The sequence below is a fragment of the Mus caroli genome, unplaced genomic scaffold (assembly GCF_978045245.1).
Source record: "Mus caroli unplaced genomic scaffold, Mus_caroli_1 scaffold_11, whole genome shotgun sequence".
Taxonomy (NCBI): Eukaryota; Metazoa; Chordata; class Mammalia; order Rodentia; family Muridae; genus Mus; species Mus caroli.
In genome coordinates this window covers 54,449,996-54,464,406 of record NW_028227266.1, presented here as the reverse complement: position 1 = coordinate 54,464,406, position 14,411 = coordinate 54,449,996, and the positions used below count along the sequence as shown (strand labels likewise).

General features: G+C 54.9%; 1 protein-coding gene across 2 annotated transcripts in view; it reads right to left on the bottom strand.

Annotated features, from left to right (window-relative positions):
* Window positions 1-921: 921 nt before the first annotated feature.
* The window catches only part of Pstpip1 (proline-serine-threonine phosphatase interacting protein 1), a 39,708-nt gene continuing 26,218 nt past the window's right edge, over window positions 922-14,411 (bottom strand). For both annotated transcript variants that reach the window (XM_021172642.2, XM_085828263.1), the window contains exons 4-15: window positions 9,389-9,423; window positions 9,072-9,178; window positions 6,918-6,980; window positions 6,401-6,499; window positions 5,966-6,011; window positions 5,069-5,148; window positions 4,470-4,568; window positions 3,645-3,741; window positions 3,231-3,321; window positions 2,387-2,442; window positions 2,060-2,193; window positions 922-1,307 (exon numbers count right to left, since the gene is read on the bottom strand). In XM_021172642.2, the coding sequence (XP_021028301.1) occupies window positions 1,176-1,307; window positions 2,060-2,193; window positions 2,387-2,442; window positions 3,231-3,321; window positions 3,645-3,741; window positions 4,470-4,568; window positions 5,069-5,148; window positions 5,966-6,011; window positions 6,401-6,499; window positions 6,918-6,980; window positions 9,072-9,178; window positions 9,389-9,423 (1,039 nt within the window). In that variant the 3' untranslated portion in view covers window positions 922-1,175. The remainder of the gene's footprint in view (window positions 1,308-2,059; window positions 2,194-2,386; window positions 2,443-3,230; window positions 3,322-3,644; window positions 3,742-4,469; window positions 4,569-5,068; window positions 5,149-5,965; window positions 6,012-6,400; window positions 6,500-6,917; window positions 6,981-9,071; window positions 9,179-9,388; window positions 9,424-14,411) is intronic.

Sequence of the window (14,411 nt, the reverse complement as noted above, 5' to 3'; positions counted from 1 at the left end):
TCTGATGTGTCACATGGGTGTGGTGTTTGGTCACCTCACAGGATGTTCATGAGAAGGAAAATGACATTTCCAGAAGGACGTCAACTTCAGCCTGGTTCTTTCCAGTCGCTCAAAGCCTTTTCCCATTCTGTCTGCCACATACTCTGCCAAGAAGCAGTGATGGCAGACTCCTCAGGACAGCTAGCCTGATCATCTGCTCCCTGGACCCTTGTACCTACCTGGACCCGGCCTGTAAAGTGCCCTCATGTCTGAGACAGATAAGAGAGCACAACCCAAAGGCGGCCCAGCCTTGTCAACCTGCATGGCTGCTTAACCAAGCCTGCCTCTCTGCTCCAGTGAGGATCAGAGAATGGGAGATGCATTGGTGAGGAACATGGAGGAGCCTTGCAGCAACCCCCTCCTCCCCTCTCTCTACTTGCTCACCGTTTCACCTCTGGCAGCTGACATTTGCCTGGTACATGGTTAGGCCTCTATTGCTGGCTTCCAGGTGGGCAGGCAGGGAAGCCACAGGCCCACAGCTGGTTCTTGTGAGGTAGGATAGGCACAGACATGACTGGGTCATGTCAAGGAGGAACACTGAGGGCTGTGTGCCATGAGCCAGTACCCTGGTGTGCCGCCTCCAGAGCCACCAGCGGTTTCTCATCCCCAACAGTCGTCTTATCCCCCTATGTTCTTATCTATGTTCAGACATTTGCCTTCTGGCAAACGTGGCTGCTGCTGCCTCTCCACGTCCTTCTGTGCCCCACTTCCCTGTCACAGGATGCCTTATCTCATTGTGGCCCTCCTGAGCCCCTCTCACTTGCATCTTCCTGGCTGTCCCAAGTATAAATGCAGCTCTGGGAGCTTCAGGCACCTGGGTCGAGGCCTCTCCTCTGTCCCTGGCTGAGACTGGGCCTGACTGCTCCTGTTAGTGGCAGAGCTCTGTCCTCCCAGCCTCTGTATACTCTGTGGCTCTCTGAATCGAGGCCCTGGACACTGGGTAAGAGAGAAGGACCCTAGCAAGGGAAGAATGTGCCGCTTTACTCCTTCTGGGAGACATTTATTGAGAGTAGCCAGCACCCAAGCATTCCCAGCACCACCAGGCTTGGTTCTGGCCCTGTGAGGCCTGGGCGGTGATGGAAACAGTCCTGACCTCACAGTCAGGGCAGAGGTATGTAGAGACTGCTAGCCTTTCCTCAGAGCTTCTCCAAGTACGACCCAGGGACAAAGCCACGTTGTCCGTTCCGTTCCACAGTCCACCAGCCATCCTCCCCTTCCAGGATGACCGCCAGGATGTCTCCCGCGGAAATGTCCAGCTCATCAGAATTCTGGGCAAGAAATGGCAAGTGCGTGAGATGGGAGGAGCCACCAGGACGGGGTGCTGTGCTCTGCGGCCCCCACTTTGGCAGTGCGTGTTTGTCTCCCAGGGCAAGCAGTCTGCTGAGTCATACTAAGGCCTCCAGGGTGGTTCCTTTGCAGATAGACAGGCTGTGGGGTTCCCCAAAGGGACTTGGCCTCCTAACAAGCTCAGGTAGTCATGGAGACCTCCCACCCTGGGCTTCTCTCACTGCTTTAACCACTGCAGCTCCTCAGAAGTGCAAGGGCAAGCTCTAGACGAATCACACAGCAATCTACAGCTACCTGAGTACCCTGTTACTGTCCAGGTCTGTACCCCTGAATGTGACCTCAGTACAGCCCCATCTAGCCTGCCTACATGTCTGTCTATATGTGCGGGTATATTAGCCCAAGTTCAGGGCCTGCCTTCCAGGTCTACCCCTACCCACTTAAGCCCAGGGCTTGTGTTGGACTTCAGTCCATCTCTAGCACAGATGCTCTGTGGGGGCCCTGCCCACCTTTCTCCAAGGATGTCAGGAAATAGTTCCAGGGCAGCTCAAGGACTCATTTTTGGTCATTGTGCTTCTCTGGGTCCACAGCTAGAGAACAAGGCCTGACCCTCAACCCATGATCCATCCATAGCAGATCCTGGTCCAGCAGATGTCCACTGAACTATTCCAGTCTCTGGTGCTATGTAAGTGCTCAGGCCCCAGGCACGCTCCCAGGCGCAAGGGGAAGCCCTCACCTGTGCCGTGTAGTCGTAGAGTGCCCGGTAGTCCTGGGCTGATGAGTTAAGGTTTCCCTGGGTCGCCTGCACTTCGATGGATGCGTAGACCAACTCATTCCGCTCAGGGGTGGGAGTCAGAGTCTCTGTGGAAGCTGAGAGCAGGATGAGGCCTGAATCTGTCTGAGACTGCTGGGGTGGGGCTTCATCCTATACCATCCACACTCTTGGACAGAATACCTTTTCCCTCTGGGACATTAGTGTTCCATCAATGCTATACAGGAGTCCTCCCCTCCCCACTGGTGGGAGACGTGTCCCCTGTCCCATTAGCCCTTCCCCCTCATTTACCAGCAGGAGCAGGAGGAGGTGTGGTCTTGGGACTTCCATGTAGCAGCCCAGAGAACCTGGCGGTAGGGAGGAGAGAAGAGGGGTAGGCCTTGCCTTACCTCACTGGAAGCAAAGGGGATAATTGGGAATTCTCAGCGCTTCAGGACCTCTGCCAACCTGCTACCACCACAGGCCTCCATGGCAGCAGGCCTCCCCACAGGCCATTCCTGATAGTTCCTTCGTTCTCAGCATCCTCTCCTCCCACGGTCACTCTCCTGGTCATCTCCACACCTGCAGCCAGCAGGGCCCCATCCCCACCAGATCCCCAGCCCCAGACTCTGGGGAGGAAGAAGCTGCCTTTAAAGTTCAGCTCCCACATATCTTGCCAGGCCCAGCCAGTTTGGGCCAAGCAAGTCTTCTTTTCCTTGGCCCCACAATGACTAGGCCAAGTCACCCACAGGACACCTGACTACAGCCAGGCCAGGGAGATGGCCCTCTAAAAGCCTGGTGAATCCAAATGTCTGGGCTTCGGGCCATTCATAAGCCCCCTGGAAGTCACCCGTGCTGCCTCGCAGTTAAGACACTACCCTGCCTCTCAGTGGGGCCAGACAAGGAAGCCAGAGTGGGCACTTGCCCAGGACTCTCTGCATAGTCATTGGTGAATAACTGGAGTGTGAGTAATTAGTACTTGGACGCTCTTGGACCCGGGGCGCTCTGATGGTAGTTTGATCCTGGAATATCTCAATGGGATGGCCAGCTCCTGAACAGGGTACCAGACCCACAGGAGCTGTTCAGCCATGAGATGTGGAAGTCAGGCTGACCCTGCGGCTGTGTCCTGGTCATAGGCAGTTCATCGGGTACTCACCTCTTTATCACACCGCAGGAGGGCTGGACGCTAGGGCTGCCAATCAGTGGGGTCACCTCCCTGTCATAGTAGTTCTGGTAAGGCACCGGGGCTGCAGAGAGCAAATGCATGAGGCCAAGAGCAGTGAGGACCTCGTTCAGAGGACCGCCTGCCTCTGCCACCCCGTGCAGGGATTAAAGGCATGGAACACTGTGCCTGGCTTTTTTTAAAAAAGATTTTGTTTTATTAATTTTAATTATGTATAGATGCGTGTGTATTCATGTGGAAGCCAGAGGTGTTAGGTGTCTGGTGTGGGTGCTGGGAACTGAATGGGTTCTCCGGAAGAGTAGAACTACCCTGTGCCCCAGCCTGGCCTGGTGTAGAGCCAGCCAGACCTGGCTGTGGACACTCAGCTGCCCTCAGGCAGGACCTTACCTGGGGGCTCTCTGCCAGTGCTCTTGGACTGGATGAAGCCATTGATGTCGCCTTCCACATCACAGCCCTCAAGAGTCAGCCGCACTTCCTCATAGAGCTGGGGGTAGGGGTGAGCAAAGGCTGTGTTCAGGCTTCGCCCCAATGTCAGCCTGACCCCCAGCCTTACTATAGTCCTGCCACTGACTCTGAGCCAGAGGGACTGAGGAGAGGCCTCGGCTCACTCCTGTCCTCTGAGGCCCACACTTTAACCTGCCTTAAGATGAAGAAACACAGGAAAGTGACCTGCTAAGGTCAGGTCTCTCGGTAAAGCTAGAGACCACACTTTCTGCTGACACGAGGAAGCCACCAGGATCAACTAGCCATGGGCAGGAGGGGTCAGAGGTGCCCCTAAAGCACCCAGAACCAGAGCTCCTGCTGTAGCTGGTAGCCCCCCTAACCTGGGGTATGATGCACTATGGCCATCCCTGAGTATTGGATTCTATAAGGTGAGAGAGGGAGAAAGAAGTACCCTGGCCATCCCTGAGAGAGGGAGGGGGGTGAGGGAGGGGTGTAAGAGAACCTGGACCAGGCTCCCACCAGCATGAGCCTGGAGCAAAGCCCCTCCACCCCCAGCAAGTCTCTGCTGTGTTGGGGAGGACAGATGGACACAGCCCTGAAGGGGGACTTAGGAGGAAAAGGCAGAGGCAGGGGACCAGAGAAGCACGCTGTTCCCATGCTGGAGGCCAGGCCAGAGGCCATGTCAGATTCCTCTGTGTGAAGTGCAGAGGTCGGGGGACATGTGCTGGCTGAGCTTGCCACACTGCCCTCCCTCCCCTCAGCACACACCTCATCATCCTTGACACACTGCATGGAGAGTTGGTTACAGTGCACCCACAGGGCATTGCGGAGGATGGTGAGCCGGTCAAACTCCTGCAACTGGAAGGCCTAGTGAGGAGAAAAGGGAGAGAACTAACTGTGGGGCCAGGCCTGGCAGCCCACCACCACCGCTCAGCTAGGTGACCAGTGCAGAGCACCCTGCTGCAGCCAAGTCTAAAGCAAAGGCAGCCCAGAAGATCCCCACCGCTGCCTCTAGCCAGGGTGGCTGGAGGGAGGCTAGACTGTTAGGAGTGCCTGTTTGCATCTCCATGAAGTTCCTGTCCTAGAATGGAGGCTGGGGGAAGCTCGTGAAAGGTACAGGACTCTGCCCTGGTCTTGCCCATCAGTAGGTCCCAGGGTGGAACAAAGGGATCCGGGGCATAAAGCCAGATAGTATGGGGAGAGACCCAGCAGGTGTCAAGTGGAATGAGGGAGTGCCTCCCCCAGCCCCAGCTCCGTGCGGCGCCCCCCCCCCCCCCGCGCGCGCGTGCGCGCACGCGCACACCCCCCCACACACAGGTAGGAGGAGCTTGTGGAGGAGCAGGCAGGCTGCGTGCTGGGCCACTTGCCTCACAGGTAGTCCGGTGCTCCTGCTCCCACTCGGTCCTCGCTCTCTCCAGTTGTTCGATATTTTGCCTGTACACTCGTTCTACAAACACAGGGGAGCCTTCGGCAGGCCTGGTAGCCTGGATCTCCTCTAACAGTTTCCAAGACAGTTCCATCCTCTGTCCTTCACTCCTCCAGAGACCCACCCAGCACAACCTCCCCATGTCCTGGGAGTCCCCTCCCCAGGGGCCTGGCTAGCTGTTGGTCACCACACACAGCCACCGCCCCACCCTTCCCACTTCCCCACTATGCTGTGAGCTCCAGGGGCTGGAGCAGAACTCAACATGCAGAGGTGCTACTCCACTTCCTGGTCCCCTCACTTTACAGATGGTAAACTGAGGCTCAAGGAGGGCACCTCTGTAAGCTGTTGTGATACAAGTTAGCAAGCTCAAGTTATGACTTGGTCATGTGGCACCTGCTGAGGGAGGAGCAGATGTTGGAGAGGTGGAACAGAGGGAAGAAGGATGCCATCCTGGGATGGGAGGATGGGGGGCAAATGCTGGCATCAGGTAAAGGACAGGAGCCAGGAAGGCTGAGTGTGAGCGTTTGTCATTCCGAGCGAGATGAAGGGATGTGTCCCTGTGGATCTGAGGCTCTGAAACCCAGTGGCTTAGATTCAAATGCTGTCAGCACCACTTAGCAGCTGTGTGACATTGGGTAGCTTATCTACCTGCTTTGGGTGCCCGGTTCCTTATGTTATGGCTGTGTGCAGTGGCTAAAGAGGAATGGTCTCTGCACTCTGGAGAGCATGCCTGGAGAGGCACACAGCGGACAGTGCTAGCAGGTGGGAGAGTACCGTCTGGAGGAAGAGGACCGGCTAGGCTTCCAGACAGTCTGGGAAGGTGGCCAGGGCTACGTACCTGCCTCTGTGGCTGACTCCTTGCACTGCTTGGCTTTGTTCTGGCTCTGAGGAGACAGGAGAGGGACACTGAGTCCAAGCCCAGAAATCCTAGCCTCGGAGCTACTCAGAAGTGACTGGCACCCTCCCTGGTCACCATCCGAAATCAGAGTATGGATGGGTGAATTCTATCATTCACCAGCAGCCTTACTGCTGAGGGGCTCGGGCCGGTTCCACAAGGGGGAAATAAAAGCAGAGGCCTGCAGACCACCAAGAAACACGGAGAATGCAGATGCCATGTGTTCTCTTCTGCATCACTGCGCAGAACCTGGACTCTGGTCAACCTGGATTCAACTCACCCACAGCCCCCTGCCCTCTCAGTCTCAGCTCCGGTCTGTAACAGGTACTGCATTTAAGCCCCCCTGCCCTCCCACCCTCACCCCCACACTATACACACCTTTTCTACTTGCTTCTGGTTGCCACTGGCACTCACACGCTCGAAGGCCTGCTCAGCATCATCTGCATCCCTGCACTTCTGGTCATATGCCTTCTTGGACTGAAGGTGTGGAGAGGCGTGTCTGCAGGGCAGCATGCCCCAGTGGGGAGGCTCCCTAAGCCCAGATTCCCTTCCCAGGGGTGGGGACTTTGGTAGAATTGGCATCATTCCCAGGGACAAAGATGCAGAGGCTGCGACTCGGCCCTGTCTTCTATACTGCTCTGCCCTCTCATGTGTCCCTTATCCCTGCTACTCTGGGCTCCTCAGCTGACTGGATCACTCATGGACTGCTGCATGTGGGACTGTCCCTCTGTTCTTCAGGCAAGGCACTGAGGGGCTTGTGATGATAAACAGGTCCTGGGCCTCCAGCACAGCCCCCAACAGGCCGATACACATAACGAAGAAAGGTCTGAGGCAAGCCCATCCCAGAAGTCCAACCCAGGACTCTCAGAGGGACCTCCAAGGCCCTCCCGTTTACCTCCATGGTCTTCTTGTAGAGCGACAGCTTGCTCTTCTGGACACGGTCCATGACCGCCTCGTACTGCAGGAGACATGAGGCTCTGAGCTCGGGGCTCTGGCCTCAAAATGTTCCCCTAGGCCAAGAGGATGGGTTGTCCTTGTCCCTGGGACATGACATCCTCTGAGCTCATTCATAAATGTGTGTGTGTCTGTGTTGTGTGTGTCTGTGTCCACCCTCTTCTAGAGACACCTCCTTCAAAATAATACCAGCCAGGTATTTAATCCCAGGACTTGGGAGGCTGAGGCAGGAGGATGTCTATGAGTGTGAGGCCAGCCTGGTCCATATAACCTGCTCCATGTCAGCCAAGGCTATATAGTGAGACCTTAAACAAACAAACAAACAAACAAACAAAACTGCAATACCTACACTCAGGACAGAACAACAACGAGAAGCTTGGGCAGTGGCTATGTCTAGTGTTTCCTTACTGTGGGACTCAGTCTGACTTGCTCTCCAGCCAGAGACTCCCTACCTCCACATATATACATCACATGAGTCCTGAGTCTTTCATTCACAAGCCACACGGAGTGTGCACTGGCATATACGCACACACCTAGTCCATACACAGCCCCATCGCCCAACTGCTCATATTGCATTCCCACAGGCCACTCGTGCATACACCACACTCCAGTGTTCACCCGTTCGTGACCACAGGCCAGACATCACGCATGCATGTAGCCACACCACAGGCACAGCACAACCTTTACCGCCCCCACCCCGACTCCCTGTTGGATGGATGGAGGGAAACGGCCAGGGCCGAGGCTTACAGTCAGGAGAATGGGGGTAAATGCCTGTGGCTTTAGGATTGGAGCCAGTTTGTGCCTAGGGTCCTGGGGGAGGCTCTGACAAGCCACCTGATTAGAGGCAACAACACAGAGACCTGCTTGTGCATCTGGGTAGCCGAGGACACCATGTGTCCCCCTCCTCGTGGACAGTGTACAGACTCAGGCTCTGATGGCAGAGTCTGGCTGTTCTGGGGGAGGAGCTGTTCTGATCACAAAGCTCAGAGTCTAGCCCATGTCCCCTGACACCTGCAGGTTTTCCACATGCTCTGTAGCAGGCCTCTGATCAGAGGGGTCACCTGTTTGAACACCAAGTCCAGGTAGTTTGGGGGGATAGCTTTGGGGGCTCATCTGTTCAGGAAGGCAACTTAGATTCCTGTAAGCCTGAGCTGTCCGGATGGGTAGCAAGGGTACATAGCTACACAACGAGCTAAGTTACTGCCTTATGGCCCTGTTTGTGAAGGGCCACGTTCCCAAAGCAAGGGATGTAAATAAGAGGGATCTCATACAAGAGAGAAACAGAGGCACAGGAAGGGGAAGGGACTTTCCTGGCCCCAGCTGTGAAGTAACCTCTTGCTCTCCAGGTGGGCTAAGTGCTCAGCCCATCCATCAGTCCCAGGTCTGGGAGTGGAATTGTGTACCTCCAGCTTTGTCAGCCTCCTCCCTGCAGAGCATCCCCCAACCTGTGTTTACACACCACCAGCCCACGAGGAGGAGCTCTCTTCCTGGCTATGTAGCCACTCCACGTGTGGCCAGCCATGCTCTGTGTATTGCTGAGCAGAGCTTCAGATGCTGAGCCAAGCCTGCGCTTTCCCTCGGAACTGTCTCTCCGTTCCTTGTTGAGCAGCCAGGCAGACTACTGGCCCCAAGTCTGCCTGTCTCCAGAACCAGCAGCCCTAATCCTTGTGTTTCAGAGCCAGCTTCCAGGGGCCACTCAACTCAGGTTGGATACTTAATTACAGTCTATGAAGGAGGAGAGTCTAAAAGCTCCACATGCTTTCTCTTCCGGGCACCTGGCAGCTCTGTGGTAGACCTTCTGGGCTATGTGAGAAAACTGTGGCTGAACATGAGCTGGGAGCAAAGCCAGGAAACATTCCTCGTCTCTGTTCTGCTCCAGTTCCTGCCTCTAGGTTCCTGCCCTAACTCCACTCAGTGATGGATTGTGACCTGAGAAGATAAACCTTTCTTCCCAAGTCGGGGGTTTATCAGAACATACACCCTCTCTCTACCCTTCATCAAGCCATGCTTCCCAACTGGCCCCCAGAACAGTGAGTGGGTGGCCTCGGGGGGGGGGTCCCCCACCTCCCCTCCTTCGCCCTCCCCACCCCCTCACCTTCTTCCGCTGCTCTTTCTGTCTCTCTCGGAACTCCTCCAGGCTCCGCAGCTCCTCACGCAGGGCCAGGGCCAGCTGGATGTGTGCACTGCCCACATTCTCTGTTTCTAGGGTGACAGCGTGGCCTCTGCCTGGACCAGTCTGTCTCCCTCACTCTACCTCCCACCCTCACATCCTCCATCAGCCTTTCAGCCTGGCACAGAGCTGAACCACAGACCAAGCATATAGCTCCTAACTTAGGCATCCCTACAAGGGCTAAGGGTCTTCCAGGAGACCCTAATGGCCCTGCTGCCCATGTAGAGATGATTGGAACTTACGCTGCTTCAGGGAGTCAAAGGAGGTCCTCAGGGAACTGCAAAACAGAAGTCTAGGTCAGCAGACACACATGCAGCAGGAGTCTGATGTCCTGCCTGACCCATGGTATTTTATTTTGGAGGGAAGGCCCTAAGCCATATTGACTACTATGGATGCAAGGGACCTTTGGCCATGGTCATCATTCATGTGACCCCCAAATTGGCATTCTAGAAAACAGTTTCCTTTGTAAATTACAAGGCAATGGAACCTTGCTGTGGTGGGAAAACCTCCTTGCTACGGCAGTTCTGTCCCCCACTTTCTCACTCCCCATGTCTTTGCAGCCCAGAGAAGAAGGGTGTGTCCACAGGAAGCTCCCTGCCTCTCTGAGACTTCCGCCCATGCAGGAACCTGGTTACTCAATATTGCCTGGATGAATCTGACACAGGGGAAGGTCTTTATAGCTCTTTCCAGCAGGTGGCATGGAAGGCATAAGGAAAGGCTGGGAGGTGGGCAGGGACAGAGTCAGGGACAGCTATGGCATCTGCTTCAGGCAGGGTACCGAGGGGAGGGAAAGGAAGAGGCTGCATGAACTAGAGCTAGAACAGTGCTCAAGCAGGAGAGGCTGCCAGGTAAAGCGGAAGCCCCTGGGCAAGTGGGGGTGATACCCGGGCAGCAGAGACAGACAGGCCACAAGTTCAAGGTCATCATGAGCGACAAAAAAAAAAAAAAGACTCTGTCCCAACTGCTCCCATCCCCTTCCCACAGAAATCCCCACTGCTCAGTTTACTTGAACCTTATTCTGAAATTGCTTCCTGAGTATAAGCATGCCCTGAAAAACAAATGATGGGTCCTCACTGTGTGTGGGGAAGCAGCACACTGGGCACCCTGGATTCTCTCTGGCAGCCTTGTTCACCCCAGAGCATTGTAGCGCTGAGGTCCAAGCAGAGATGCCAGCACGGCCAGCACACACTGCTGCTTATCCGTGGGTATCAGAGTCCTGGGGCCAATACGGAAACTGTGAGCGCGAGTCCAAGCTCCCAGGAGCAGGGCCCTCGAGAGGCATGTGCTCCATTCAGAGGAGGGGGCAGATAGTGTGTGTGGGAACCAACCTAGGAAATCAGCAGTGGCCTCTTTACTCCGGTCTCCACACACAAAAGCAGCACACCCTGTAGCCAGATGGGCAGGCTCTACCACTTATTCACTGTGTTACCCTGGGCAAGTCACCTGGCCCTCTGCCTCGACTTCCCTTCTATAGTGAGCAGTTAGCAGCACAAAGTGGTTTTGAGAATGATAGTCCACTCACTATAAGGCACCGTTGAAGCCTGGCGCAAGGCAGGAGCTTAACATGCCTGTCACACTCACACATATGCAAACTCCGCCAGTCCCCAGGACATCCCCCAGACACCAGCAGCCCAACTGGGTCTTCCTCTAACCCCAGTTGCGCTTTGGAAGAGTTTTCCAGTGGTGCCTTCCCAGAAGTGGCATCCTTAACTTCAGGTAGGAGGAGTCTCTCCCTGGCTACCCCAGCTTCCGTCCTTTCCCAGAGCCTCGCCGGCAGCTGAGTGACATCAGGCCGTGCATGTGAGGGAGATGTGCCTCTGTGCTCCCAGCTTGGGCTTAGGGGTACTAAATCTCTTAAGGACACAAAAGCAAACGCATGGTGGCACAGCCTGCCCCACGCTCAGCGTCCGTCGAGAGCCAAGTAGCCCCCTTGTTGCAAGCTTTCACTGCCTCTCTGCAGGGCGCTCTTCCGCCCCCTGGTGGTAATATAGTCACGTGGCACCTGTCGCATAACCAATTCCCTGGGTGAACTGTCAGGGAAGCCCACCTGCCTGTGCTTCCTTCCGGGGTAGGACGAATATGTTCCATGGGGGCTTCCTCTTCTCTTTGAACAGTTGGGGACATTGAGGCCAAGGAGGAGTGGCAACCTGACAGGACCCCTGGAGATCCAGGCCCTAAGGAGGATTATGGGGTCCTAGTTACTGCCAGGTGTCTTGCCTGACAAGACCATGGATCAGTACCAACAGCCTGGGAGCCATGAGATATGCAGATGTGCAGGCCTCTGCCAGTGACCAACCGCTGACCACTTAGTCCTAACCTTCCAGTGCTGACACACTCAGGATGAGAATGGATAGCCTGAATGGTTTCTGCCTCGGGCCCACAAGCCATTTACAGATAAGGAAACGGAGTCACTGAGGCCAAAAAACCACGTCCCACAGCCATCCAGGTGGCAAGAGGCAAAGCCTCAAGGCCAAGGGCTGCACTTATCGATAGCTCAGGGGTTAAGAGCACATTTGGTTCTTGCACCCACATCAGATGGCTCGCAGCCCTGTAACCCCAGCCCTAGCCATCACCACTGGCCTCCACGGGTCCCTGCACACATCCGCACAGCAGACATACAAACACAAATCCTAAAAGATAAAATGTCAAGGCCAGCCTTGCAGAGGAAGGTGACCACAGGTTAGAATGATTCTGACTTTCGATATTTATCACCAATGTGCAAACATGCAACACAGCCTGCTGGCCTGTAGCTTGGCTCTCGGGAGACCTAGAAACTCTAGCTGAAGTCTAGTTTCACGGTATAACTGCTCCTCACTAGGAGAACATGCCTCCACCCTGATCTCAGTGGAGCAGAGATCATAAAACACATGAAATCTCCTCTGATGGGACCATCTCAGCACTTGGGTTTAGGAGGGGTGAAGGTCAGGTGGGCTTTAAGGTGCCCATGGGCTAATGCTGCTCATCTGTAACCACAGAGAGGTTCACAGGACATTGGCCAAGGCACCCACAGCATCCCTCCTGGTGTAGCAAGAAGAAGAGTGGGAGGAGGTGCTACTTCTTGAGCAAGGTGAGGGTCTGGGCAGAAGCAGAGGACCAGACAGGAAGGCTGATCATGGTGTGTGCGGTATCATGACAGCTCCTGAAATACCTAGCCTATCCTTAGAATGCACCAAAAGTCACACAGGGCCTCAGGCAGGTTCACTACAGTAACAAGAGTGAGGAGTGAGAAAACTCATTCTAAGGTGTGACTAAAACTTCCTGTCATTTATGGGGACCCTGTGAGACCCTAGCTAGTGTGAGGCCTGAGGCAGGAATGCTGGTTTGAGGGCTGCACAGGAGGAGGTAGCCAGTGGAGCTCTCTCAGTGTGGGCTAGTCACAAAGTCACTTCACCCCCAGGCCTTTGTCTCATTGTTTACTCAGCTCTGCTACCCTGTCTTGTAGGCAGAGGGGACAGCTCCTCAATCCAGGGGGCTGGGTGTTGGAGGATGGCCACCAGCTAGGCCCTTTCCTAAGGACCAACACTTCCCACCCCCAAGGGACTAGAACAAGTGTTGTGGATCCACTTGCATTTCCTGCTGAGGGACTAGGTGTTTGGCAGATCTCTAACAGGTAGGCAAGGAGAGGGGGTCCCAGATGGGGGTTCAAAGATGGGTGATGAGGAGTCAGACTTTCAGCCTCTTCCTCCTAAGTGGAGGTGCAACCTGGTGGACTCTGTCTTCCCAGTGTGCCTCCTACCCCTGCTAGCAGACCATCCAGCAAGGTGGATCAGGACCTGTGGTCCTATCAGCCATCCCTTTGTTTAAACCGACCCCACAAAGGTCCCTAAGGCTCCCAGCCTGGTGAGAGAGTGGATTTATCGGTCCTGAGTACCTTCCTCTGCTTTGCATGGGATTTCTCTGTTGGCCTTGCTGTGTGTACTTAACAAAAGTTTCCCTGTAGCAGTTGATTCTGTCTGCCATGTCTGAGGTTTTGCCTGCTGCTACTTCTTGTGTTCCAGATTCTTTCTGCCGTTTCTTTCTTTTTATTGAAAGATTTACTTATTTGTGATCGTTTTCTGCCTGCATGTACACCTGCATGCCAGAAGAGGGCATCAGATCCCATTACAGATGGTTGTGAGCCACCATGTGGTTGCAGGGACTTGAACTTAGGACCTCTGGAAGAACAGCCATTGCTCTTAACCTCTGAGCCATCTCTCCAGCCCCTGCCTTTTAATTTCTTAACTGTCAGAGAAAATGAACCTGGTTCAGACCCCTAAGACTAACAACACTGTCAAGAGCCCTCCAGGTTGGAATGGAGAGGATGACCCTGTCTGAACCAAGCTCTTGACAGTGAGGCAAACCTGGAGGCCCTCTTGGAAGAAGTGCCTTGAGGAGAGTCTGCTGCAGAATGCTACAGGAGGGGGTCGGTCATCTCAGTGGTTTGCTACAGGAGGGGGTCGGTCATCTCAGTGGTTTGCTACAGGAGGGGGTCATCTCAGTGGTTTGAGTTCTTAAACTCCCTTGACAGTCCAGGCTGTGACATATAGTAGATATTCCATAAATGCTCACTGAAGGCATGAGCTGATGACAAATGCTTGGTCCACAGTTACACAGTGCCACATGGGACAGCAACATCACTTCCTGGATGTACCCATGTGCAGGGATCAGCAGGACCTGCAGGGGGCACAGCTCTGAGGGAAAAGGTAAGGCACAACGGCTCTAAGTGTGCCTGATGTTGTCATATCTTTGAGCCTTTGTCTACAAGTAGTTAAGACAGGAATGCCCCTCCTCCTCGGGGAACCCCAGACAGCCCTGCTCTCCTGCCCAGACCTTGGTCTGCTCTGGTCACTTTATCTTGCCCCTGTGGGTTTGCTTGTCTCCGGGGTACCCCTTTGCATGAAGACTACTCCAGGATCCTGCTCCCCAGCTCACAGTGTGGCTTCCCCCATGGCCTCAGTACTAGTCAGCCTGAAGGAAACAGCTCAGGAAGCCAGCCACACCTCTGAGTGAGCAGCACAGAGTTTATCTGCTGTGTGGAGGGGCCGGTGCGTGGGACAGGTGAGTCTCCAGAGACCCCACTGCTCACTGAGCATATCTTGCCTGTCACCACAAGCTATCCCCTTTCACAGACAGGGACTTGGGACTCCAAAAGTCAGGCAGACACTGTCCCTCTAGCCTTCTATAAGAAAAAAAGCAAGACCGACCCAGAGCCTCAAGCCCCGCAGCCATCCTTCTACAATGGGTGGGAGATTGTGGCCTGCCCCCCATTCACAGGGTGCCCAGCTC